Consider the following 26,538-nt stretch of genomic DNA (forward strand, 5'->3'; position numbering starts at 1 on the left):
AATGATTGAACAATAGACAGAATGATTGAAAGAATGACAGAATGATTGAAAGAACGACAGGATGATAAAAGAACAGTAAATGGAATGATTGAACAATAGACAGAATGATTGAAAGAACGACTGATAGAAAGAACTGTAAATAGAATGATTGAACAATAGACAGAATGATTGAAAGAATGACAGAATGTTTGAAAGAACGACTGATAAGAAGAACAGTAAATAGAATGATAGAATAGACAGAATGATTGAAAGAATGACAGAACGATAGAAAGAATGACAGAACGATAGATAGAATGACAGGACGATAGAAAGAACGATTGATAGATAGAAAGAACAGTAAATAGAATGATAGAATAGACAGAATGATTGAAAAAATGACAGAACGATAGATAGAAAGAATGATATAAAGAGTGACAGGATGATAGAAAGAACAGTAAATAGAATGATAGAACAATAGACAGAAAGAATGATAGATAGAATGATAGAAAGAACGACAGGATGATAAAAAGAACAGTAAATGGAATGATTGAACAATAGACAGAATGATTGAAAGAACGACTGATAGAAAGAACTGTAAATAGAATGATTGAACAATAGACAGAATGATTGAAAGAATGACAGAATGTTTGAAAGAACGACTGATAAGAAGAACAGTAAATAGAATGATAGAATAGACAGAATGATTGAAAGAATGATAGAGAAAACGACAATGATAGAAAGAACAACTGATAGAAAGAATAGTAAATAGAATGATAGGACAATAGACAGAATGACTGAAAGAATGGTAGATAGAACGACAGAAAGATAGATAGAGGGGGAGAGAGAGATTCTGTAATTGTTGAAGAAATGGATTTTATTGAATTCATGTTAATAAAGCATCAGAACACATTCATTGACAAATTTACAAAAAACTAAAAAAAAAAAACAAGCAAAATGACACACACACAAGCTCAAGGGAATGGAGGATGTGACTGAGATGTATGAAACATCTTCTACTGCAACACTAGAAATGTCATTGTGATCATGTTCTGTAAAGGTTGCAGGGTGAACGCAGTCTGTCACGACTCGACCTCCTACAACAGTCAAATCAGACACTTCTTTCCGAAGGTGAGGTTGGGTATTTTTTAGACATGCATATGAAACACCCACACGGTAGAGCAAAAGTCTGTTTAGAAACATATAGATGTAGTCGTTAGGTTCTCGACCACTCACTTAAACAATAAAACAATTCATACACACCATGTGCGTTTCAATTATACTGCCTATATCTTATAGGACACACGCTATGAAAACTCCTAACACCTTTGAGGGTGTTTTTTTCACCCTTTTGTCTGTACCTCCTGTGCACAGTCTTCATGCTTGTTTTTGTCCCAGTTTGGCTGCAGCAGCAATTCAGACATGTGCATTTATAAAACCTGACTAACTTAAATTAAGCATAAATCTTTTTCTTAATGCGCAAAAAAGCTAAAATCATTACTCAGCGTTTTCCATCTGGCACATCTGTGCATTCTGTATTTGACATACAGTGCAATCAAGGTAGCCTGTACATTTAGTCAGCGTGCATGTTTCTCTGGAACTGAAACCATGACTTGTGCATTGCTGATGCCATGCTTTACCAGGAATCTGAAATCTGGCAGCTTGTGAATTTTCAGCCTTGTGATTCAACCTGGAATCTTCCTGAACGCCATTCTGAAGTTCATGCAAGAAACCACATGTTCGAGTTCTCACTTTTCAGTTGCTGGCACAGGAAAACTCAAGCTCAGTTCCTCCTCAGCTTCTTCCTGTGCGCTTATTCTGATTCTGACCTCTTGCGAGGGTGGATTTGACTCTTGCTGCGGTCTGCTGATGAGGGGAACGCCTTCTTCGCAAAGTCCTGCCTCTTCCTTTTTATCACTCGAGTTGGAGCCCAAAATCACCATTCCAGGAGAGTAGATGTAGATGGACCCTAATATAGACAAATAATGATGAAGTCAACATGATTGCCTACTTAAAATCAAAACTGACCCCTATTAAAGCCCTACACTCTTAAAAATAAAGGTGCTTCAAAAGGTTCTTCAAGCGATGCCATAGAAGAACCATTTTGGGTTCCACAAAAAACCATTCAGTCAAAGGTTCTTTCTTACCTTTTTGTAATCTGAAGAACCTTCTTTCGCCACAAAGAAGCTTTTGTGAAACAGAAAGGTTCTTCAGATGTTAAAGGTTCTTTATGGAACCATTTAGACAAAAAGGTTCTTCTATGGCATCGTGAAGCACCTTTATTTTTAAGAGTGTAGGCATAAGTAGGCAGCATACTTTTTGGCCAAAATCTGAATGGAATCATTATTATTTATTTTTTTTGCTCACCAAGGCTGCATTTATTTGATCAATAATACAGTAAAAAAAAAAGCAATAATCTGAAATATTATTACAATTTTAAATAACTGTTTTCTATTTTGAAATGTAATTTATTCCTGTGATCCAAAGCTGAATTTCCAGCATCAATACTCCAGTCTTCAGTTTCACATGTTCTTTCAGAAATCATTCTAATATTCTGATTTGGAGCTTTTTTTTTATTATTATTACTGGTGCTCAATTATTAATAATGGTTCTCATTATCAATGTTTTTGCTGCTTAATATGTTTGTGTTTTTGTGCACCCCAGACTTTTGAATGATGGTTTCCATAAAAAAAATTAAGCAGCAAAAATTAAGCTGCCATCAAAGGAATAAACTGTATATTAAAATAGAAAACTGTTCGTTTATATATATGTTGCATTAGAAGGCACCATAATGATGATCTTAACCTTTTGAAACGGCCTTAGCTTTGGAATGCAACTGTGAAGTCTTAAAATACTGTGCGTTTTTGAATCAACTCCCAACAGGAGCAGTGAAAATCTGACTGGAATTGCTTGTTGATTAAAGTTTTATTCTTGTTCAGTTTGCCATAGCTTGAGCGTTTTTATTATTACAGGCTACTGAGTCTTGGCAAAGACACACACACACACAACAGGAAGTAAAAATGGGAATAAAGACAATAGTGGACTTGAAGATAAAATGCTCTGTGATTAAGTGTTGAGGAAACATGAGGTGTGTCTGTTCCCGAAGTTAAACGACAGAAGAAGTTAATCAAACATCACATTAATTTAAAAACCATTCAAGATCCAACCTGCTAAAGTGATTTGCCAGTTCTAACAAAAAATAAATATTCTTTGGAAGGAATTGCTAAATGCTTCTGGCTTGTAAATTAATAGTTGCCCATAAATAAACAGCTAAAAAACCACCCTCCTAAAAAAGACAAAAAGTGATGTTCTTACTCAGTATTTTTGCTGTGTTTTCCAGTGCAAATATAAAAAAAATATTAAACCAAGATATATTTACTTGAGAAGCAAAACATTTTAAGATATTATAATATTCTTTGGAAGGAATTGCTAAATGCTTCTGGCTTGTAAATTAATAGTTGCCCATAAATAAACAGCTAATCATCCTTTACTTATTAGACACAGAATCATTTTCGGTCTTCAGTGAAACTCAAAAGAAGAAGCTTTTGAGTAGATGAGTACAACATTTTTATTGTATTAAAATGTTTTATTCTGCCACCCTCCTAAAAAAGACAAAAAGTGATGTTCTTACTCAGTATTTTTGCTGTGTTTTCCAGTGCAAATATAAAAAAAATATTAAACCAAGATATATTTACTTGAGAAGCAAAACATTTTAAGATATTAAGTCTTGTTTTTGTGACAAAATGATCAAAATGAAGTTTTTCTTAAAACAAGACACAATATATTCCAATAGGCCCATTAAGATAAACTTGATTCAAAGTGAAAACATTATTTTTCTAACCCCAGTGGCAGATATTTTTTCTGTTTTAAAGGGGACATTGGATGCAAAAATCCCTTTTACATAGTGTTTGCCTATAAATGTGTCTTAGCCAGTGTTAATTTAGTCAACGAAGACGACGACGAAAAATATTCGTTAACGAACATTTTTTTTGTGACTAAGACGAGACATTGACGAGCTAAAACTAATATCTGATGATGAAATTATGACGAAATTTATACCATGTCTTCGTTAACTAGACGAGACGGGACTATGTTATTGGAGGACTGCAGGACATTCAAAATAGTGGACAGATAGGCTAATAAAACGCGAACTAGCGATCTGAAACAATGGCTTCAGCACCCGAAGGGGTAGGGATAAGGTGACCAGACGTCCCGTTTTTCCCGGGAGTCACAATTCGTTGTCGATTAACTTAAAGTTAGTTATAGGTGGAATTGCGCTGATAGCAGTGCTCTCTCTCACGCATGCTCCACTTCTTCAGTTCTCATATACAGCGCGCAATCAGTTCTCAGTGCTCAAATACACACAAAGCAGTCCAAATGTCTATCCTGTGAGTATCTCATGTAAATACAGTCGGTTATGGATTAAGTGAACGTAAACAGGTGGGTGAAAACTGAATGCGTGTCATCCATGCATGCATTCCGTCTTAAAGGGACAGCGTACCTATCCATGTCATTAATGTTAACCAACAAAAGATGTTAAACAAATGTGTTAAGTAAACCTACTGAATCTGAAAAACGAGTTTAATTTGTATCTCTTTTGTATTTGTCTTATTGTCTTATTCCGCTTCTTTTTCAAAAATTATATATTATATATGAACAGCTTACATTTTGATAAGTTGCTCCCTTTTCACTACTGTTAAAGGGATAGTTCACCCCAAAATTTTCCAAATTCAATCCTACAGCTATAATTTTGATAAGTTGCTCCCTTTTCACTACTGTTAAAGGGATAGTTCACCCCAAAATTTTCCAAATTCAATCCTTAATTCAAATTTCTCATAAGGTTAGCTGATTTGGTCTAAAGCAGTGATCCTCAAATCTGGCTCGCGAGATCCACTTTCCTGCAGAGTTTAAGCTCCAACCCTATAATCAAACCAAACCTACCTGTGATTTTCTAATGATCCTGAAGACATTGATTAGCAAACTCAGGTGTGTTTGATTAGGGTAGAGCTAAACTCTGCAGGAAAGTGGATCTCGCGAGCCAGATTTGAGGATCACTGGTCTAAAGAGAGAAGAATTAATGACTATTTTTGTTTGAAGACTATAAGTTGCTCCCTTTTCACTACTGTTAAAGGGATAGTTCACCCCAAAATTTTCCAAATTCAATCCTTAATTCAAATTTCTCATAAGGTTAACTGATTTGGTCTAAAGCAGTGATCCTCAAATCTGGCTCGCGAGAGTTTACTTTCCTGCAGAGTTTAGCTCCAACCCTATAATCAAACCAAACCTACCTGTGATTTTCTAATGATCCTGAAGACATTGATTAGCAAACTCAGGTGTGTTTGATTAGGGTAGAGCTAAACTCTGCAGGAAAGTGGATCTCGCGAGCCAGATTTGAGGATCACTGGTCTAAAGAGAGAAGAATTAATGACTATTTTTGTTTGAAGACTACATATAAAATAGCTACCAAAATAAATGTTGGTAACTGCAGTTTGACTAAAAGTAATGACTAAAAGTTGACAAAAATGCAATGACTTTTCGTTGACTAAAACTATGGAAGACTCAAATGACTAAAATGTGGCTAAGACTATTAAGCATTTTCATCTTAAGATAAAGACTAAGACCTAATCAAAAATGCCTGTCAAAATGAACACTGGTCTTAGCCGTGTGTGGACACAACCACCTTACAATGATAAAAATCCATTCACTCCTTTTTTTTAATCCCCAAAAAACCAAAGAGTCTCAATTTTCAAGCCGCTTCTGAGCTGTATGACGTCATACTGCTCAGGACCCGCCCACGACTGCTGGCGGACTGTCCCGTATTAGCATATTTCTGCCCTCAGCCAGTTGTACGCTGACCGCCATTTTTTCCACGCTCAAGCAACTGCAGCGACATGTCTTGTAAGCAATGCAGGCGTTTTGTAGTTGGACGTAAAATTGAAAATACAAGTCTTCATTTTCTCCCGACATCAGAGCCACTGAGGACGCAGTGAATTAGTTTTGTTTTTGATAAGCTGTGTCCCAGATGACGTACTATACACTATGCACTTAAACACTATGTACTCAACCATGTAGACTATGAATTATATAAGGTTATTTTGTCATTCATAATCGGAGTCTGATAGCCCCTAACCCCTTCGCTACGTAATTAAAGTTGTGACAGTTGAGTGCACGAAGTGTCCAACATTCCACACTTTGTTTTCTCGGTTATTTAAGTGCATCATCCGGGTATTTAAAGTGCACTTCTTTTTGGAATTTTCAGTGTGAACGCACTACTCGCACTATTTATACTACAAATCGTAGTTAAGTATGCGAATTGGGACGCACCTATAGTAATGAGCAGTAGCTCATTATCATTTAAAAAGACATGCACTGAAACGGGTCGCTGTGAACAGAGCTGGTTTTGACAAGGTAAAAAGGGTGTTGTTTTACATGACCACTGAGGAATTTTAACCAAAGTATGTTGCAGACATTTCATCAAGACCTTACAGAATCATACCAACTTGTGGAAAATTGGCATCCGATGTCCCATTTAAGTATGTACACACTTCCTTTTGATAAATTTTTTTTTTTACGTCAAGTAAATGTATCTTCATTTAAGAATGTGCTGTGCTAGAAAACCAGACAAAATACTGAGAAAAAGCAGTACTTTCTGCAGTGTCCATATGATTTATGAACTATAATGCAGAAGTCATACAACAGATCTGAGTGAGAAACTAAAATTAAATTCAAGAGCTATATTAGAAGGAAACAGGACTAAAAAAATTTTTTTATGGTTTAAGAACACTTGAAATATAGTACACAAGTCGTACAGACCCATTTGTGTGCTTAATCATGACAGACTTTTTAATCCTTTAAATCTTCGACGAAGATTATTATTACAGTAAGTTCAAATTCAAATGCAATGCAAATTCAACATAGAGACAGTTACAGGACTCACCAACAGTATTGCTGACGTTCTCACCCTTCCCATTGTGCTCCATTGTGACCTGCTGCACAGTCCCAGATTGGGGCATCGGCCCCGTACTATGACCTTTGACCTCTCTGCCACCACTGCAAACTGGTATTTTGGTCTTCAAGGTGTGGGATTGGGAATTGGACAAAATTTTATTGTCAGCTGCAGTTTGACTCCAGGGTTGATAATCTTCCTACAGGGACCATAAAACAAAATGAAAGGTGTCCTGATTATTTTAAAGGAGTAGTTCACCTAAAAAAATAGAAATTTGCTGGAGAATTACTCTCCCTCAGGCCATCCAAGATGTAAACGAGTTTGTTTCTTCGTCGGAACAGATTTGGAGAAATTAAAATTCCATCATTTGCTCAGCAATGGATGCTCTGCAGTGAATGGGTGCCGTCAGAATGAGAGTCCAAACAGCTGATAAAAACATCACAATAATCCACAAGTAATCCCCACCACTCCAGTCCATCAGTTAATGTCTTGTACAGCCAAAAGCTGTGTGTTTGAAAGAAACAAATCCATCAAGAAGCTTTCGACTTCAAACCATTGCTTCCGGATGAAATACGAGTCCTCTATCCATAATAACACTTTCTTCAATGAATAAGTCTGAATCAGGAGAGAAATCTGCACAGATCAAGCACAGTTTACAAGCAAAAACAGTCCAAAACAGTTCAAATATTGGTGGATTTTGATGTGAGAGACACAGGGGATGAACTTTTTCACTGAATGGATCTTTTAACATTTTCACTCATTATTATTGATTAAGGACTTATGGACTGGTGTTTTGGCCAGAAGTGTCTTAAGGAGATAAAATGCCTTAATGATGGATTTGTTCCTTTAAAACACACAGCTTTTGGCTTCACAAGACATTAATTGATGGACTGGAGTGGTGTGGATTACTTGTGCATTATTGTGATGTTTTTATCAGCTGTTTGGACTCTCATTCTGACGGCACCCATTCACTGCAGAGGATCCATTGCCGAGCAAGTGATGGAATGTTAATTTCTCCAAATCTGTACTGATGAAGAAACAAACTCACCTACTTCTTTGATGGCCTGAGGGTGAGTACATTTCCAGCAAATTTTCATTTTTGTGTGAACTATTCCTTTAAACATTCAGCTATATGAACAAAAACATGTTAGTTTCATTTATTTTGACATGCAATCACACAAAGGTACTTACATGTTGTCTGTTTATAAAACCTAAAATGAAAACAAGAAATAAGTCAATAGGCTGCATTTGTCAGACAGTGCGAGCAGCTCAACTGTTTGGGTGCAACAGTGATTGTGTGAACTATTTGTTGCGTGCTTAGGCGTTCTGTGGTTTCTCAGGCTGTTATGGATGTGTTAAATGCGTGTCATTCTGAAACACCATGAATGTTTATGTTGAATCTGACCTTATGGGAATTAAAACACGCGAGAGACAATGCAATGCGCTTTACTGTAAGAAGTGATCTGGGTGGATTCCAGGCCACTTATAGCCACTACACGGCACTTTAGACATGACAATACAATGCTGTGGTTCCAAAAGGAGTTTCTTGGGTTTAGATTTCGTTTTTGAAAAATACAAAAACAATTACTGCTGACAAATACAGCATCATTGCAGAGTTGTGTTATTTGTGTTCATTTCTAGCCCTATTCAATTCTGAAGTATTCAAAAGATCCACTGCATTTAGTCTTTATATCATACCAAACCATTTAAAAAGGGTTTTCTTTGCCACGTCTTTCATCAGAATACAGAATCCAGCCATGAACAAGATTATCAACATTAAGATTAATAGCAGCAACCAATGGGACTGGATTTCTTCTGCCGTGTCTACGAGTTGTTCAGTGACCCCTGGTGACGACAAAAAAAAAACAATGTCATTTTTACTCAATGTGCTGCCTCAGTTTTCTAACAGTTAATGTAACAGAATACTTTTTATTTGTTTATTATATTATTTATTATTTAAATCAGCATAATTTATAAACCACACAAATACACTACCATATTATAAATACTATAATTTTGAGTTTTAAATTTTTATTTATTTACACACACACACACACACATATATGCATTACGGTAATGACAATTGTGCTTGATTGTCATTAAAACAATGCTACAAAAATCCTGATATTTCTACAATAGGCTTAATTTTCTTTTTGCAAAATGTTGTCCTTTATCAGTGTTATTTTAGCATAATTTAGATATTATAGTTTATACTAGGATAATATTACAGTCATTAATAATTTGAATCAGTTTTTATTTTTATATTTTCCCTTTTCTTTTTGATTTACTAATTCTGTTGTATGTTTTGTCATTTTTAGTAGTTTGTGTTTTTTTTATATCTAAATAGTTTTTATTAATTTTTATTTTAGTTATTTAGTTATATAAATCTGGTTACTATTTTCCTCACTTTAAGTTTCAAATATTTTTTATACATTGATTTCCAAAAAGGTATATACAGACAACACCTCCCAACAGTGAATACAGTGTCTTTTACAGTGTCAGTGGCTTTTGTCAGTACCTGTCATGGGGATGGAAGTGCTATTGAAAGTGGTGGTAGTGGACGAGGTTGGCATCACTGTTGTGACATTCACACACTCTCTGTCCTGTGTCGCTGTGCCCTCTTTGAGCATCATCATTCCCAACCGAGCACAACTGTGGAAAAGTACACAGGGAGAATGCATGAGACAAGAGCAGGTTGGTCTTAATATTGTGTGTTTGTAATTTGTGGGTTTGATATTCCTCAAATACTCTGGTTAGTGTTTGTTCTGAATCCTCTACTAAACGATCTGCAAATAATTCAACCTTAACTTGAACTATCTCATATAGAATGTTCAGAACTCAAAATAACCATCAGAGCTGATAGCACTGTAATTTGCATACTTGAATATGACTGCTCTTCTTTCTGACATATTTTCTTACTTTTAATTGTGATCGGGCTTATCTTCTTACCATATATTTAACAATTTATAGCCGCTTGTACACTTCACAGTGGCTGTGTGCTGATTCCCATACACAGATGGCAAAGGAAAAAAAAGGTGACTAGTAGAAACCTCAAAGATAAAAATGTGTGTCAGAGATAAAGAAAGTGAATAACAGACTGAGAAAGATAAGTGAGAATAAAAAAAATAGTGTGAAACTTGCTGCTTCAAATTTCAAATGAATTTCTGCCATGTTCATCCCCTTTTTAAAACTGCTGAATTGTTAAATGCTGCTTAGTGCCAATTGTGTAAATGACATAGCTACTCAAAACATGCTTATAAAATTTATTTAAGCCTCATAAAATATTAGTTTCCACAATGCTATCTTACTGAAAGTCAAACGAGCCAACCAAGTCTGTATGATATTCTGGCCCCTATATGGATTGAATGCAAGTCTGAAGTTGAAAATTATTTGTGAAATTATGAAATTATTGAAATTATTTCTGGATGCAGTTTTATGGAAGCTTGTTTCATCACAGGATAAAAAGGTAATTGCAACTTTTGATCTCACAATTCAGAGTTTATATCTCAAAATTGTGCCTCTTTTCTAACAGTTCTGAGAAAAAAAGCAGATGCCATGTCTATTTTGGTTTGGTTTACATTCATGTCTCTTATTTTGTAATTTAGTTATGTTAGTCATGTTTCCTGGTTCCTTGTAGTGTAATTCCTTTTTGTCCTATGGAAAGTGGACAGGGCCAAAAGTCTTTGAATGGAACACGTGAAATTTGACTGTGTCAACACGCACTGTTTGTCAATGTTTGCATGGAAACATTTACAGCAGCCAATGCAACTGCTGTATTTGAGACTATATTTGCATATGTGACATGATGATACGTTGGTATATACATAGACAAACATCAGTTGTCATGTTTATTCATGAAGGATTTTGTAATGATACACTGGTATTAAATATGCTTCAGGTGTATAGCCTAGTTTATACTCGCCGTGTCTGCACGTGCACGAGTGTGAGCGTGCCAAAAATGACGCAAATACTGAGGAAACGATTGTGGACAGAGGATTTGGTTTTCAAGCGAAATTTAAAAGGAAAGTAAAAGACCACTGCTTAAACCAGAGAAGGTGAACATGTTGGTTTTCTTAGCAAGAAACATGCCAAGCACCGATCAATGATCTTTCTCAGTTAGAAACGTCTCATTTAAATTGTTACATTCATTAATTTATCCTATCACAGTAGATATCAGTAAAGCAATGCCGCAATAAACTAAAGAAAGGATTAATATGTGGGTGAATCCCTAGGAAAATTTGCTTTAAAAAGTATTACACGTTCGAACATGGCCAGAATGTGCCCACATTGAGAGACACGTTGAAATTTATCTTAACACGATAAAACTGGGCATCTTTATACGTACTAAAGAAACATGGTAAAAACTGATGACTTAAAGTGCCCCTATTATGCCATTTCGAATATAGCCTTTCATGCAGTGTAATGTAGCTGTATGTGAATGTAAATGACCTGCAAAGTTGTAAAGCCGAAAGTGCACAATAAATAAAGTTATTTTCTCCCAAAAGAAAGAATCGACTCTGAACAGCCTAAACGAGTTATCAGTAATTCGAATCCCACTTCCGTAACAGCTGCACATCACAAGATAACACATTTGCATAATGCTCGCCTACTGTATGTTCTACATTGGCCGTCCATGCCGTGAACAATTATTTTCACTTCCGGAAGATGAAGCTGCAAAAAATCAGTGGTTAAAACTCATTTTTTCCACTGTACCACAGCAGTACAAGCCCAATCTTTTTTTGTGTTCCCGTCATTTTACTGATGACTGCTTCTCTAATCTCGGGGGGTTCAAAGCAGGATTCACAAAATGCTTGCTCTTCAAAGGTGAGCTCGGTACCCAGGATCAGCTGGCTCCACTGAATCACAACCTGTAAGTATGATAAAATGATAATAGATGTTTATATTTTTTATTGAGCGTTCAAAATACGGAATTATGGCAATGGGCTTATCGTTTCCGACACGCTCTTTGCGTGGTAGACCAATCACAACAGACTGGGCCATCTGACCAATCAGAGAAGAGTAGGCTCATGGAAAGGAGGGGTTTAGAGAGACTGAATACTAGAACTGCTTTGAACAACTCGTTTGAGAGTCGTTGGAAAATGAGGTGATATTAAATGCATATTTTGAGAAAACTAAAGCGTTTTTTGACATTGCCTGCATATACATTTACATTTAATCATTTAGCAGACGCTTTTATCCAAAGCGACTTACAAATGAGGAGAACAATAGAAGCAATCAGACGAACGAGAGAGCAACAGTATACAAGTGCCGTGACAAGTCTCAGTTAGTCTAGCACAGTACACATAGCTAGGTTTTTTTTTATAGAATGGAATAGAATAGAATAGAACAGAATAGGTAAGTGCTAGTATTAGTTTGTCAGGTGCTGGCAAAAAAGATGCATCTAGACATTTTTTGAAAATGGCCAAAGACTCACCTTTTCAAATTGAGATAGGCAGGTCATTCCACCAGCTGGGCACAGTCCAGGAAAAGGTCTGTGATAGTGATTTTGTGCCTCTTTGGGATGGCACAACAAGGCGTCGTTCACTTGCAGAACGCAAGCTTCAGGAGGGCGCATAAGTTTGAACTAGTGAGTTTAGGTATATTGGTGCAGCGCCAGTTGTTGTCTTGTAGGCAAACATCAGTACCTTGAATTTGACAAAAGCAGCTACTGGTAGCCAGTGTAAACTGATGAAGAGAGGTGTAACGTGAGCTTATTTCAGCTCGTTAAAGGGATAGTTCACCCAAAAATGAAAATTCTGTCATCATTTACTCACCCTCAAGTAGTTTCAAACCTGTATGAATGTCTTTGTTCTGCAGAACACAAAGGAAGATATTCTGAAGAATGTGGGAAACAGAGCAGTTCTGGGGCACTATTGACTTCCATAGTATTTTTTTCTCTTATTATGGAAGTCAATGATGCCCCAAAATAGCTTGGTTACAAACTTTCTTCAAAATATCTCCCTTTCTGTTCGGCAGAACAAAGACATTTATACGGGTTTGGAACTACTTGAGGGTGAGTAAATGATGACAGAATTTTCATTTCTGGGTGAACTATCCCTTTAAAGACCACTTGATAGTACATGTGGGAAGGCCCGCCAAGAGAGCATTACAATAGTCCAGTCTGGAGAGAACAAGAGCTTGGACAAGGAGTTGTGCAGCTTGCTCTGATAGGAAGGGTCTAATATTCCTAATGTTGTATAAGGCAAATCTGCAGGACCGGGCCGTTGCAGAAATATGGTCTGTGAAGCTTAACTGACCATCGATCATAACTTCAAGGTTCCTGGCTGTCCTGGAAGGAGTTATAGTTGACGAACCCAGCTGTATAGAGAAGTTGTGATGAAGTGCTGGGTTGGCTGAGATCACGAGCAGTTCTACAACAAGGTTGAGTTGACGGTGATGGTCCTTCATCCAGCTAGAAATGTCTCTCAGACAGGCTGCAATAGGGCCTTTCGCACCGCTTTAGTTCCAGAACTAAATGTACAGTACTAAAGTACTGGGACGATTTTGTGGGAACTATTTCCCAGTACAATTTAAAGGGTTGCATTCACACATGCTTTTGTTGTGTCTCGCGAGTTTCACAGTAATGGACATGGAAAGTCGACGTATACATAAAGCGATTGAAAGAACGGAAAGAACTAAAACTCTCCAACGACAACTGGCAGTGCTACATTTGCTACAAGTGCCTGCACTTCAGCGTCCGTCCATCTATCGCTGTTCTCCATACTTGTGAAATAAGTTGACACAATGTTTACAATATGTTTACACTGCGTTTTAAATCATGGCGGGTGAGGGCGTTTTCATACGCGTTTGGCCAATCAATGTCTACTTACGTCACGATTAGTACCAGTTGTGCTGGTTAGACGCTGCTCCGGAGTAGGAGCTAATTTGGTTCTCGAAAAAGGCAGTCCGGTACTAAAATCACTCCCAGTTCCGGCGGTGCGAACACGCCGAAAAGTGGGTAGTTCCACAATTAGTTCTGGTACTATGAAAAGGTTCCCGCGGTGCGAAAGGCCCTAATGCGACCAGCTACCGTCGGATCATCTGATTGGAATGAGAAGTAGAGTTGAGTGTCATCAGCATAGCAGTGATAAGAAAAGCCATGCTTCTGAATGACAGATCCTTATGATGACATGTAGATGGAGAAGAGAAGAGGACCAAGCACTGAGCCTTGAGGAACCCCAGTAGCAAGAAGTTGTGACTTAGAAACCTCACCCCTCCAAGACACCCTGAAAGACCTACCTGAGCGGTAAGACTTGAACCATTGGAGTGCGGTTCCTGAGATGCCCATCTTTATGAGGGTTGACAGGAGGATCTGGTGGTGTCAAAAGCAGCAGACAGATCCAGCAAGATGAGTACTGAGGACTTGGAAGCTGCTCTTGCCAGTCTCAGGGCTTCAGTAACTGAGAGCAGGGCAGTTTCAGTTGAGTGGCCGCTTTTGAAGCCAGATTGGTTGTTGTTCAGGATGTTGTTCTGTGCAAGGAACATAGAGAGTTGGTTGAACACAACTCGCTCAAGTGTCTTTGCAATGAACGGAAGAAGGGATACAGGTCTGTAGATTTCTAAAAGTGCTGGATTTAGAGAGGGTTTCTTAAGCAGTGGTTACCCGAGCTTGCTTAGATTTTTAGCAGGCATTTTAGGCAGCATTTAATGAGGACAGAAAACAAAACACTTACAAACTGCTGTCCTCTTCTGCTGCTCGACTGCTTCTTCTAACAAGTGCTTGCAAACAGGTAAATAAGTACTTTTACTGGCTTTGGCCACGCCTTACTACTGGAAACTGGAAAGTCACGCGATATGCACGAGAACAAACGTGACTAGAGCACGCGTTTACCACGGTAAACACAGTAATCAAAACACTTTCCTAGCAACGACAGCCGCGCTAAAATCTAATGAGAATAGAAAACAAAAAACTTACAAACTGCTGTCCTCTTCTGCTTCTTCATGTAAACCTATTGTAGGAGACTCTCAAAACAATATTAGGAACCTTAAAAATGGCATAATAGGGGCACTTAACATGACCATAATGTGCGTCTACGTATAAAAAAACATGTTCAAAATCTCTTGTGTTAATGTGGACAAAGTGCGTGTTGACACATTCGAATTTCATGAATTCCGTTTATAGACTTTTGACCCATCTGCCTTCCATATCCCCCTGATGCGATCCTTGTTCTTTAGTTAATGTGTCTTCTCATGAGTTTATTGAATTGTTACTTTTTTATCACTGCTGTCTTTTCATTGGTTCACATTTATTAGTTCCACTTCGTCATTGGGTATGGCCATGTGTTTCCCCATGTCCATCAGGTTTGTGTATTGTTGTGTTTTGTTCCCTGTAACTACTGTGTGGTGAGTTTTGTCAAGTTTAAGTCTGCTCACGTTCATGTCATTGTTTAGTTCTGTTTATTTGTGCTCCTTTTTGGGCTAATTGTCCTTAGTGGGTTATTGTTACATCAGAACTGCCAGATATAAACTCAGAATTGCAAGATATAAATGCAAAATTTGCCTTGTCTGATTTGTGAGATGTAAACTCAGAATTGAGATAAAACTTACAATTCTAAGAAGAAAGTCTGAACTGTGAGATATGAACAGAATTGTGAGAGTCAGAATTGTGAGATAAAAAGTTGCAACCTTATTTTTTATTCCTTGACAGAAACAAAAAACAGAGCTGCAAGATACAAACTTGGAATTGTGAAACGTAATCTCAGAACTGTTTATCTCGCGCAATTCATCTTTTTCTCAGAATTCTGACTTTACATCTCACAATTCCAAGTTTAAGTCTTACAGTTCAGTTTGTATCTCGCAATTCTGACTTTTTTTTCTTAAAAAACAGATTTGTGAGATAAAAATCTCAAATACCTTTTTTATCTTTTCATTCCGTGGCAAAAATGGGTTTCCATATGTTTTTAAGGTATTATTGCAAACTTAAAAACAGTAGCATATGTATGAATCTTACTCACTCTGTATGAGGATTGCAGTCTTCCAGAGATGGTTTGCTGGAGAATGTGCCTTTTCCACAGGGAACACATGGTTTATGGCAGTATGTTTCATAATCTTTTCCTCCAGTACAATAAAAACCTGGTTTACAGAAGCAAACTCTATTGCTGTTCTGAGTGCATGGAGTAACTTCCTCCTCATTTTTATCCTCTGTTTCCACCCAAATACACAAAGACATAGAGAGCCATCAATTAACAAAAATTTACATTTGAATTGTACTTTTCACACTACACTTAATCCAGATTAGGGGTTCTTCACACAGAACACATTTTTTCATTCCACTGCACAGATTTTCTATATAAACATGCTAGATGGGGAAAAAATTGCATTTTTGCATAGCACAGGTTTTTATGAAAGTCTGTTTCTGCCACGGAATACATTTTTTTAAAAAAGGTAATTGCGGCTTTTTATCTCACAATTCTGAGTTGATATCTCACATCTTTTTCAAGTAAAAAAAAAATCCTAATTGTGAGATATAATCTTAAAATTGTGAGAGAAAAAGTTGCAATTACCTTTATTTTTTTTATTCTGCTTCCATAGCTTTTCTATTGTAAGCATGCTTCGTAGATAGATGTGTTTGACCGTTGCGTTCACGTCTTAAGTCTTTTGCAGCATCTCTCGCAAAGCACAGTGCTCTAAACATGCAGCACTCAAATTCAAAATGAAAAGTTCACTTTTTAGAATCATGTCTCTTGACAAAAGAAAAACTGGTTCTGTGTGAATGGCCCCTAAAGCATGTCTTTAGTTAGGGGACATTCAGAGAGAAAGTGTTTTGTGTTGGAAACCTGAGACACGAGCAATGGAATGGAAAATAAAATACTTGGAAAAGACACAAAAGCAATATTCAAACGTGTCCATTCTAGTGTGTTTACATAGAAAAACAATGGAGAAGTATGGCAATGGAATGGAAAAATGATTTACCTATTTAAATGCAAGGTCTAAAGGGGGACTTTTTAAAAGTTGAACATTTAATTTATCCAGCTTTTTTTTTTTTGAATGCCGCGAGACATAAATGCAACGGTCATGTCCATCTAGTGCACTTTTGCATGGAAAAACAATGGAAAAGGAGCACAGTGAAACGAAAAATCATGTCCTGTGTGAACGACCACTAAGAAGTCAACACGAAATAGACTCCATTTACTTTTTAATACACATTCCCAGCCTTGTTGCGCAAGATTCATTAGTTCGCCTTCAAGGGAACTCGCACCGCGTCCTAGTGGACACTATGGGGAATGCCATCAGCATGACCGGTGTCTGAAGCACGTGTGAAAACACTCCAAATCCATTGGACCATGCAGCCTGTGACATCATTAGCGGCACACCCAGAAGCATAAGAGGGCGCCTGCAATGCACGTCATCAACCTTCTTTGTCTTGAGGAGCCATTTGTTTGTTCGGCGTGTGTGAAAGCACTATGGAGCCTTTAGGAACATAGCTGTTTGAGGACAGTTGTGTTCCCAACTTGGCTGAATTGAACGTCCCTCCTTAAATATTAGCTGTCCGGGCATTATTGGCGTGCCCCTCTTTTTAAATTGGTGCATGTTTGCCAGTATTTTTGGTGCTCGCTCACCAAGTGGACAGGCAATGCACCGAGGCATGGCATAGTGGGTATTTCATTCCCCATAGTGTCCACTAGAGGATGCAGTGCGAGACGTATTTGCATGTTTTACATGACTTTTCATGAGTGAAAAGGGATATTCAATTATGAGAAACTGGGTTGATTTTATCCAGTGCAAATAAATTGAATGATGAAATGTGGGCATTCCCACATATCCCTCCCCAAAAAAATCCTCAGTGACATCAGCTGAAAAAATAACCTTGTTTCAGAGGCGATTTGCTGAAAAATAATGAAGACAAACTTTCTTTCTATGTATTAATGTGCACTGATGCATCACACACAGTAAGACCAGGAATGCTTCTTAAGTAAGTAATAAGGAAAGCATTCATTCAGGATTCAAAACAATCCTGTGTCATTTTCGAAGCTCACTAGCATTCAAATGCTGGGAAATGTTGTGCTACTACTAACCAGAACACTCTTGATTGCAGCGTTCACATCTTAGGATTCTCTGACTGGGCTTCTCGTAAAAATTACTGTTACACTTCTGACCGTTATAACCTACATGTGAAACAGAATGCAAACAACAGACATCAAAAGTAATTTCATATCTTCATCTGATACTCACAACTCTAGCTTAGCAAGAGTAAAAGTACATACAGCATGATTACAAGAGTTTTGAAGTGACTGGCATCTGATTTCTAAGTACACACTCATACACAAATTACAGACATTTTGAAACTTGAGGGAAAATCGTTTAGATAAAAGCTGAGTAAAAAACTCCCTATAGTCAATTTGCACAAATCAAAGCTTTAATCTAACAAAGGGTGCAATAATTTGGTCAGTAAGGGACAGGAGTACATGAAGTGCTGTTTGTAAATGCCAGTTAGGTTCTAAAAGGGACAGACTGACTATTTTTAACCAACTCATCTGTCACTTTAAATCTACACATGGACCGGCAGCATGGTTTTTCAGGTTCACTCAAGTATGAGTTTTGCACAACTCACCACAACTGTTCCAGATGGTTTGCTAAAGTTTTTGGAATGGTTGCTAGGTAGATATAAGAGTTCACCTCTTCACCTCTAAGGTACTTTAAGGTATCATTTGTCTAGTGATGCTTGCATCCAGATGCACCAGTAACTGTAGTATGAGAGTGATGCAATACAAAGTTGCATAGAACTAAATGGAAGGTTGAGGAACTATCCACAGTTATTACTAAAAGGCACACTGGGTCATGCTTAATGTGTAGATTTGAGAGTAATTTTCTTTCGAAATTACACATAAGTTAATGGTTATGAAGTGGTGAGACTAGTCAGTCTACAATTCATAATCACGTTGGGTTAAAACATGAGGTTCAGCTATTATTATGCGTTCCTTGTGAAAAGATTGTTCATATATAGTCTTAAAGATCTTTACTGGCATTGATGGTTCCATGAGTAACTTTTAACATCCGTGGAACATTTTTCAGGTTCTTTAAATTGGAAAAAGATTCTTTAGATTATTAAAAATGTTCTTCACACTAAGAAAAAACTAAATGGTTCTTTTAAGAACTGTTCACTAGAAGGTTTCCCTTTTGGACCCTTTATTTTTAAGAGTATATAAGCCATTTTTAGACTTAAAATTGGTCCAAGTTTGATCAAATAAATAAATAAACATAAGATCTAGCTGTTTAAATTCCATTGGCATCATTCAGAGAATTTCGCTAGTTGCTAACAGATGTCATAATGGTTATTGCACAGAATACTACTGAAGTAGGCGGACCGTGGCTTGTATTTCAGAAATAAGGTAAGTGACACGAAAGAAATGGAAGTGGTATAAACTTACCAATAACGTTGACCTGTAGAAATGTAAAAAACTGTGAAAGGAAAACAACAGTGAAAATTTTTGTCAGAATGCCATTTTCGAATCTAAGAGAAGTGAAAACCTAAATAAAAAGAAGCACTTTCTTTGGAAAGACAGTTGTTGTAACTGCATAACTGGTCTGAATCGGAGACCTCTGGCTCATTTTATTCTCTTGGGAAGGAATCAACCAAAGGTTGTTTCAGCGCTACGTTTTGATCAGTTTTCAGTTTGCATAATCAGTTCGAAAACAAGTAGGCAACATCATAGTTCTTCTGACCCAGAATGAACATGAACTTGTGACACACTGAAGATATGGAGATAAGTGCATTAACTTAAAGGGTGTGCATTTAAAGTGACATTTAATGGCAAGATCTATTATTAAGAAATGTTTGTTTTGGAGGTTAGTCAACCTGTTAGACAACCTTCATTGCAGCTGCTTTTAACTAGAGTGTTTTAAAGCTGTAATCTATCATCAGATCAAAGCAAGTGATTTAAAGATTGACGTAATCACAAACAGGCGTTCTGGGTAACCCAGAGTACAGCTACTATTCTGTTGGTGTCAGCAAAGGTCAAGGAAAAAATGCAGCTGAAGGACAATCTGGATGTTTTCATTGCATTGCTTAGTTGCACAACAGGAGGATTGACAAATTCACGTATGCACGTAATCAGTTTTTGTGCCGGAGAACAAACAGATAAGGGACAGGTCACAAAATGGAAATTTCTCAAAGCGAAAAACACCCACAGAAAAATTCTTATCAAGTTTGCTTCTAATGACCTGGTCACTACACAGAAAACCACACAAAATGTACAGGGAAACAAGTTGTGAAAAATAAGCCAGGTTACTAAGTGACAAGGTTGTAAGTGGGTGGGTTAATTCTGAATGGGGGATCCCTGCGTATCAATCTGAATGCCCAAACTGGCAGGGCTCACCTCAACAGATCTGTTTGGAGAGATCTTTTTATAGATTGGTTAGCTTAATTTGGTCATGTTGTGGTTAAACTACCACAACTGTGGGAAGAAATGAATGCAGACGATTACTAGTAATTGACATGCTTTGCTGTTCTCTTACTAAACTGGAAATTCTTTGGTGACTAAATTCTGAAGTGATCAGATTAGGCTAAAGCCTCTCAAAAGGGTCAGTGTGCCGAAAGCCAGAAGGAGCTTTTTCCATTCAGTGCCTTGAAACGCTTACATTATACTGACTGTTATTAAATAGCATTTATATATTGATTATGTCAGAAATGGAACTGATATTCATGGAAACCTAATTATTTCATATCATCAAGCACTACAAAAATTGCACTACATTTTCTCAAAACCTAGTGAGAGCTGGCTTTCTTTGGAACACGTTCTCCCTCTCCTTAGCAAGAACTATTTAACCTTGAAACGGTTTTTGGAGTTATTTTTTTTTTGGTGCTGATTTGGAACCTTTATTTTGAAGCTCACTTGGTATTATTGAGACACGAACGGAGTTGTAATTAATTCTAAACCGATCATAATAAAAGTCACATCCGTGATAAATGAATATGAATGAAAAAATAGAAATAAAATCCACACTCACCAGATAAAACAGCAAAATAAAAGTGCTTCTTGTTGAGGTAGATGGTGTCATGATTAACAGCAGATGCAGATGCTCAGCGCTGCAGTAAATGTGTCATTCAGTTTAGTGCCTTTATATTTGAGCGCGTGGGAAGACCAGACCAATGAGAATACACCAGTGGGGAAGTGTCAAAAATCGTCTTTTATTTATTGCTTGAAGAACATACAAAATTAGTGTCAAAAAAATTAACTCCGCTATAACTGATCAACATACAGAAAAACCACATTTAAAGCTTTCGTTATGTGCTTTCCTTACCTTCACACATTTAAAAGCATTAAATCAGTGTGTTAAATTCAACGTGTAGTGAACTACTGCATATTAGCTACATTTAGTAAAGTGTAAATAAAGACATTTAAGCATGTGCGCATAGAAAACATTAAAACATGCACTTGAGTAAAATATGAAGTGAAATAATGTAACATTTGAATGTGCAACAACCAGTGCATAGAATTGTTTATAGCTTCACATTAAGCACTTGCATTAATGTTTTATTGTTCAGTTAACATTAAAACTCACTGTTAAAGCCAGATGATGCTTTCTTTTCTTTTTTAAGATCGATGAAATAGTTGCAGTTTATATTCAATTTGATTAATTTTTTTTATGAAATTTCACATTTCATGTTAAAGCTCACAAAATACATTTTTTTTGCCTCACTTCAGGACATTACTGTTTTTATTTATTATTATAATTAATTACTGTAACTATACTTTTATTTGCCATTGCCTCGTTCATACATTCATCGATGTGACAAATGTTTTGACAGACATTGGAGACAGTGTGTGTGTGTATTAATTGTATTTAATAATAATTTTTTTTAAAAAGCTCACAAAACAAGCAAACACTACCATTGGTCAGAAGCCAACAATTCACACAAAATGATTAATGTGCTCCATTATTACACAAACAGAAAAACAACGTGTACTTAAGTATTCATTTCAGTAAATCCAGAAAATTCTGTAAATCTATTTTGAACAAAACTTCTGCAATCACTCAAGAGCGTCGTGGAGTTGTGGCCTCTTTGGATCTGAATGCTGAAAGCGATACCGTGGAAAACGAACCACATTTTGAAGCTGGTCAGAATGGCGATGTCTTGATGCATTGGGCAAGGATGAATCCTAAAAAAATATATATATATATATATATTTTATTGAATATAACCGAGATGAACAGCCACAAACATATGAATGACACAAATGTTACTTCTAATCTACAAATGAATTGCTTCCAGGCCTTTCCTTGATTTTCTTCTACACTACACTAGCCTGTGTAATATTAGAAGACTGCAATGAAACGGACATTACAGATTTGACACAATTTCCATGAAGGTGAAAGATAAACGTCTCGGGTCTACTTTCTGTTTTTTCCAAAAGATTTCAGAAATCATTTCTGTTCCCTTTTTGGTCCTTGTTTACTCCGTTTAGTTCATTCCCTGTAGTTGTGGTAGTTTCTGATTATTCGTTTGTTTGTCTGCTAGGTCACGGTTTATTCCTCGTGTGTTCCACCCGTATCTTGTTCATCACCCGTTTGGTGTATTTAAACCCTCTCTTTCACTTTGTCGGTTTATCTGTCAGTAGAGCAAGGAGGTTATGAGGCAGGATCTAATCGCAGCAGCACTTACTAATCAAAAATCAAACCCTTAGAAATGTTGGGCAACTAACTAAACGTGCAGCAAGCCAAGTGTGCATAGATGAGAACACAAAGATGAATCAGAGGATTTTCAGAAAGAGGTTTCACAGGGTTTTCATTTCAGTTGTTGGGTTTTCAAAAGAAAACAAATAAGATTGCATGTTTTTGTTTGTTTGTTAAGGGTTTTCTGGGAAACTATATTTTCAGATTATCTGATACGCATGGTGCCTGAAACAGGAAAACACCCTGACGCCTGATTTAAAGCAGGTTCATTGAAACAGATATCAACAGTAAGAAAATACATATTATAAACTCATATGACATGATACTGAAATTACATTTTAAAAAACTATAAATATGTAGAAGGGGCAATGGGCAACAGTTAAACACCTGGACTGTGCTCCCCTATAATGTCTCACCAGTTCATTGTCAATCCAGGATGAGGCTGACCCTCCCGTAGGCGCTGGTTTTGCCATGGAGCCCCGCAGATCCAGACTGCTCATCTGAGAGCCAGAGTTCAGGGTGGGATTGGACCATCCGGACAAACAGTGCTGCAAAATTCATATTTCACAGAGAATCACATTTATCAAGAAAACTAATGGTTAAAGGTCTATTATGTACAAAAATATTCAAACACATTTACATATCCATAGAAACTACGGATCCAAGGCACTTCTTCCAGTTCCAAAATGTTAAAAAGCCTTTATTCGAACACGGCTCACTCTAGAAACATTAAAAATGACCAGTACACCGCACACTGATGCATTTCGGCCATCCAGCCTTCCTCAGAATGTGTTAAGTACAAAATTAGTCACAGGTGTAGATATAATCAGTTGCTCAGTAGAAATGGGAGAAACCAAAATACTCATTACAGGGGGGACCAATAGTATCATTAACAATTTCTAAGTTTCAAAATCTAATTCCTCATTCAAACCAGGAACATTGGTAGCTTTTAGCTGAAAAATCCAAAAGGCTTCCCTTTGTAATCTATCACCCTTTCTAATTGATCCAGTCACAATTTCCAAACCAATAATTCTTAAAGTATTATTTTAAGAATTTTGAATTTTTCAGCTAAAAGCCACCATTTTTCCTGGTTTGAATGAGGAATTAACTCCATATTTGTGAAATGATTATCAGTACGATTATTATTATTATTATCAAGATATATATATATATTTTTTTGTATATGTGATTATACTTTGAAATTGTTAATGATACTATTGGTCCCCCCTGTAATGAGTATTTTGGTTTCTCCCATTTCTACTGAGCAACTGATTATATCTACACCTGTGATTAATTTTGTACTTAACACATTCTGAGGAAGGCTGGATGGCCGAAATGCATCAGTGTGCAGTGTTCTGGTCATTTTTAATGTTTCTAGAGTGAGCCATGTTTGAATAAAGGCTTTTTAACATTTTGGAACTGGAAGAAGTGTCTTGGATCAGTAGTTTCTATAGATATAATTTTGAACCCTACCAAAGAGCACCTTCTGGGACTATTAAACGGAGGTTCTTTCAGCAAGTAGCGCTCCAAGATGTTTTCTTTGACATTTACATATCCTTTAACAAAGCTGTCACGCACATTATTAGTCAATGCCGATAATCTCAAAGGCTAAATATCACCAGATTAATCGGTCAGGTCTATAGATACTTCAGTCTATCACTCGAGAATTCAACGTTAATGCTGATTTGACTATATGAAACTCACCGAGGGCAAACCCAGGCTGTCAGAGGGGTCAAAACTGCTGCGGCGATGGGCTTTGTATTTGTACACTGGCAGCAGAGTTGAGCGAGGAATACTGACCCTGAAACAAATGCATAGAGATCATACAGATACTCAAACGGTCACTCAATCACACACCAAATAAAATAAACTAAACCGAGCTAAGATATTAATGAAACTGCAGTTTTCTGACCTGTAATGTCTAGATCCTCTGAACCATTTTATATTGGACTGGCATGGCACATAATTGTCTGAATCTAAAATGTATTCAACTACTTGGTATATTTAGAATAACTAAAATGAACATTTTGTTTAAAATGAAAAACTACATGAATACCAGAATGATATAGAGAATCGGTGATATTGTGAAATATTATTACAATTGTCATTTTTTATTTGAATCTATTTTAAAATGTAATTTATTTCTGTGTTGCAAAGCTGAATTTTCCGGAATCATTCTAATATGCTGATTCGCTGCTCAAGAAACGTTTATGTTTCATGTTGAAAACAGCTGCTCAATACTTTTTATCAGGGTGCTTTGATGACTATAAGATTCAAAAGAACAGCATTTATTTGAAAAATAGAAAACTTTTGTAACATTATAAATGTCTTTAGTGTCACTTTTGATCAATTTAATGCATCCTTGCTGAATAAAAGTATTAATTTCTCTCCACCAAACTTATTACAGGTAACATATGAATAAACGGGCACTTTGACATATGAACCTGATTAAAGCAGGCTCTCTTTCAGTATGAGGGTGTTCAGATTTGGGCATCTTGCACACTGGACAGGCGGCTTGTGCGTTCAGCGGAACTGCAAACAGTCGACTGTTTATTCTGAAGCAGAATGTGCCTGTGGACCAAGGGCCAAAGGGAAAATGAAGAGAATTATCATGATGTAAAAAAGCATGACAAAGCGATGTCATGCAAACCCAAATCAGCAGATCTCTTACACTGATGTGTGTCTGTATGTGGCTGCGGCTCGTCACTGTCAAATGAGGAAGATGCAAGATCAGCAACAGATGGAAATCTGTGGGGAATAAATAACATTTGCATGATCAAAACATCTTTTGACATCTTGTGAGCTTGCAGGATTAAGCGTATGATTTGTGAGATATAAAGCAACAGACACCAATGTGTTACAGCGATTTTACCACGGTTAAGAGACATCAAAAGGAAGGATGAAGGTAACCTTCAGTGCTTTGTAGAAGAACTCATTATCAACTAGGTTTCATTGTGAAACAAGTGCCATAGAAAGAGACCGACCCTGATAACAAGCTGTGGACGCACTCGTCTCGATTGGCCAGACGGAATCCGCTGAGATCGCTAAAGAACTGCTCCGAACGATCTTCAAGAGAGCTTTCAGCGTCCACTAGGCCTAAAAATAAATCAAACTGTAACCTTTATGGTTTCCAAACAGCACCTGCATGGAAACTGTGGTGCATTCCATCTCTGCAAATTAAAACGGGAAAAAGCTTCCATTCAGCCCACCTGCTATCCAATCATAGCCCAGTAAAGGCCGTATGTTTCGCTCTGATATAGTATCCATCTCCAGCCCAGCAGTCGTTGAGCTGTCAGTCTCTCTCTGTAGTCCCAAGAAAAGGAAAAAAAAAACACATCTGATACTCTCGAAATGAAAACACTACAGCCGTAGCAGATGGGGATTTCTTTCTACGTGGGTGCTTTTTCACTTCTTTGGAAATCAATGTAAACCTTAAGTTCTCCATTAGATTTGTAAACTTTTCTCTCTCTACTGTATACTGGTTACCTGGCGCCATCTAGCAAATATGAACCATGTTGACTAACAGTCTTCATCAGTTGACTAACCGTCTTAATGCATCAATGTTCAAGTGCACATACCTGGTCACAGGAGCGGAGAGGTGCAGATTTGGAGAGCTTCAGTCTCACAGATCTGCTCTGTCCCTTCCAGCGACTGTTCGCTGTGTCTTGCAGTAGTGCGCTGTACGTGCTCAGTTCTAAACTTTGGTTGGGTTTGGTTTTACGTGGGTCCGGTGTGGGGACTTCACAATCTCCAGGAAGCCGTTCATCTGAAGATACGAAGACATTTTGTCAGCAAATTTAGTAATATTGAGCCAACTTATTCATGTGCCAACTTATTCATGTGCCAACTTATTCACTTATTCAAATATATGATACATATATTTATAAGGTTAAAATCTAAAAGTAAGTCAACTGATATAAAATTATCATTACATACACACACACACACACACACATATATACACACACACACACACACATATATACACACACATATACATA

At 37.0% G+C, this 26,538-nt stretch overlaps 2 protein-coding genes across 3 annotated transcripts in view; both read right to left on the reverse strand.

Moving 5' to 3' along the window:
- Positions 1 to 827: 827 nt before the first annotated feature.
- LOC107582474 (uncharacterized) lies at positions 828 to 20,940 on the reverse strand. 2 transcript variants are annotated; one of them, XM_016268317.1, is made up of 9 exons: positions 20,870 to 20,940; positions 19,291 to 19,321; positions 17,938 to 18,027; positions 15,877 to 16,063; positions 9,441 to 9,574; positions 8,621 to 8,767; positions 8,114 to 8,133; positions 6,914 to 7,121; positions 828 to 1,945 (listed from the first exon to the last, which is right to left on the reverse strand). In XM_016268317.1, the coding sequence occupies exons 1-9, from the start codon at positions 20,918 to 20,920 to the stop codon at positions 1,725 to 1,727; spliced, it is 1,089 nt and encodes a 362-aa protein (XP_016123803.1). In that variant the 5' UTR covers positions 20,921 to 20,940; the 3' UTR covers positions 828 to 1,724. The 2 variants fall into 2 exon arrangements, with proteins under 2 accessions (XP_016123803.1, XP_016123805.1); XM_016268319.1 differs by lacking the exon at positions 17,938 to 18,027.
- A 630-nt stretch (positions 20,941 to 21,570) lies between these two features.
- Positions 21,571 to 26,538, reverse strand: part of miip (migration and invasion inhibitory protein) — a gene marked incomplete at its 5' end in the record, with an annotated part of 11,883 nt that continues 6,915 nt past the window's right edge. The window contains 8 exons of the mRNA XM_016268320.1: positions 21,571 to 22,023; positions 22,954 to 23,085; positions 24,242 to 24,338; positions 24,982 to 25,108; positions 25,209 to 25,285; positions 25,522 to 25,633; positions 25,747 to 25,840; positions 26,116 to 26,303. Coding sequence (XP_016123806.1) covers positions 21,895 to 22,023; positions 22,954 to 23,085; positions 24,242 to 24,338; positions 24,982 to 25,108; positions 25,209 to 25,285; positions 25,522 to 25,633; positions 25,747 to 25,840; positions 26,116 to 26,303 — 956 coding nt within the window. The remainder of the gene's footprint in view (positions 22,024 to 22,953; positions 23,086 to 24,241; positions 24,339 to 24,981; positions 25,109 to 25,208; positions 25,286 to 25,521; positions 25,634 to 25,746; positions 25,841 to 26,115; positions 26,304 to 26,538) is intronic.

The sequence above is a fragment of the Sinocyclocheilus grahami genome, unplaced genomic scaffold, assembly GCF_001515645.1.
Source record: "Sinocyclocheilus grahami isolate Dianchi unplaced genomic scaffold, SAMN03320097.WGS_v1.1 scaffold44.1, whole genome shotgun sequence".
Classification (NCBI taxonomy): Eukaryota; Metazoa; Chordata; class Actinopteri; order Cypriniformes; family Cyprinidae; genus Sinocyclocheilus; species Sinocyclocheilus grahami.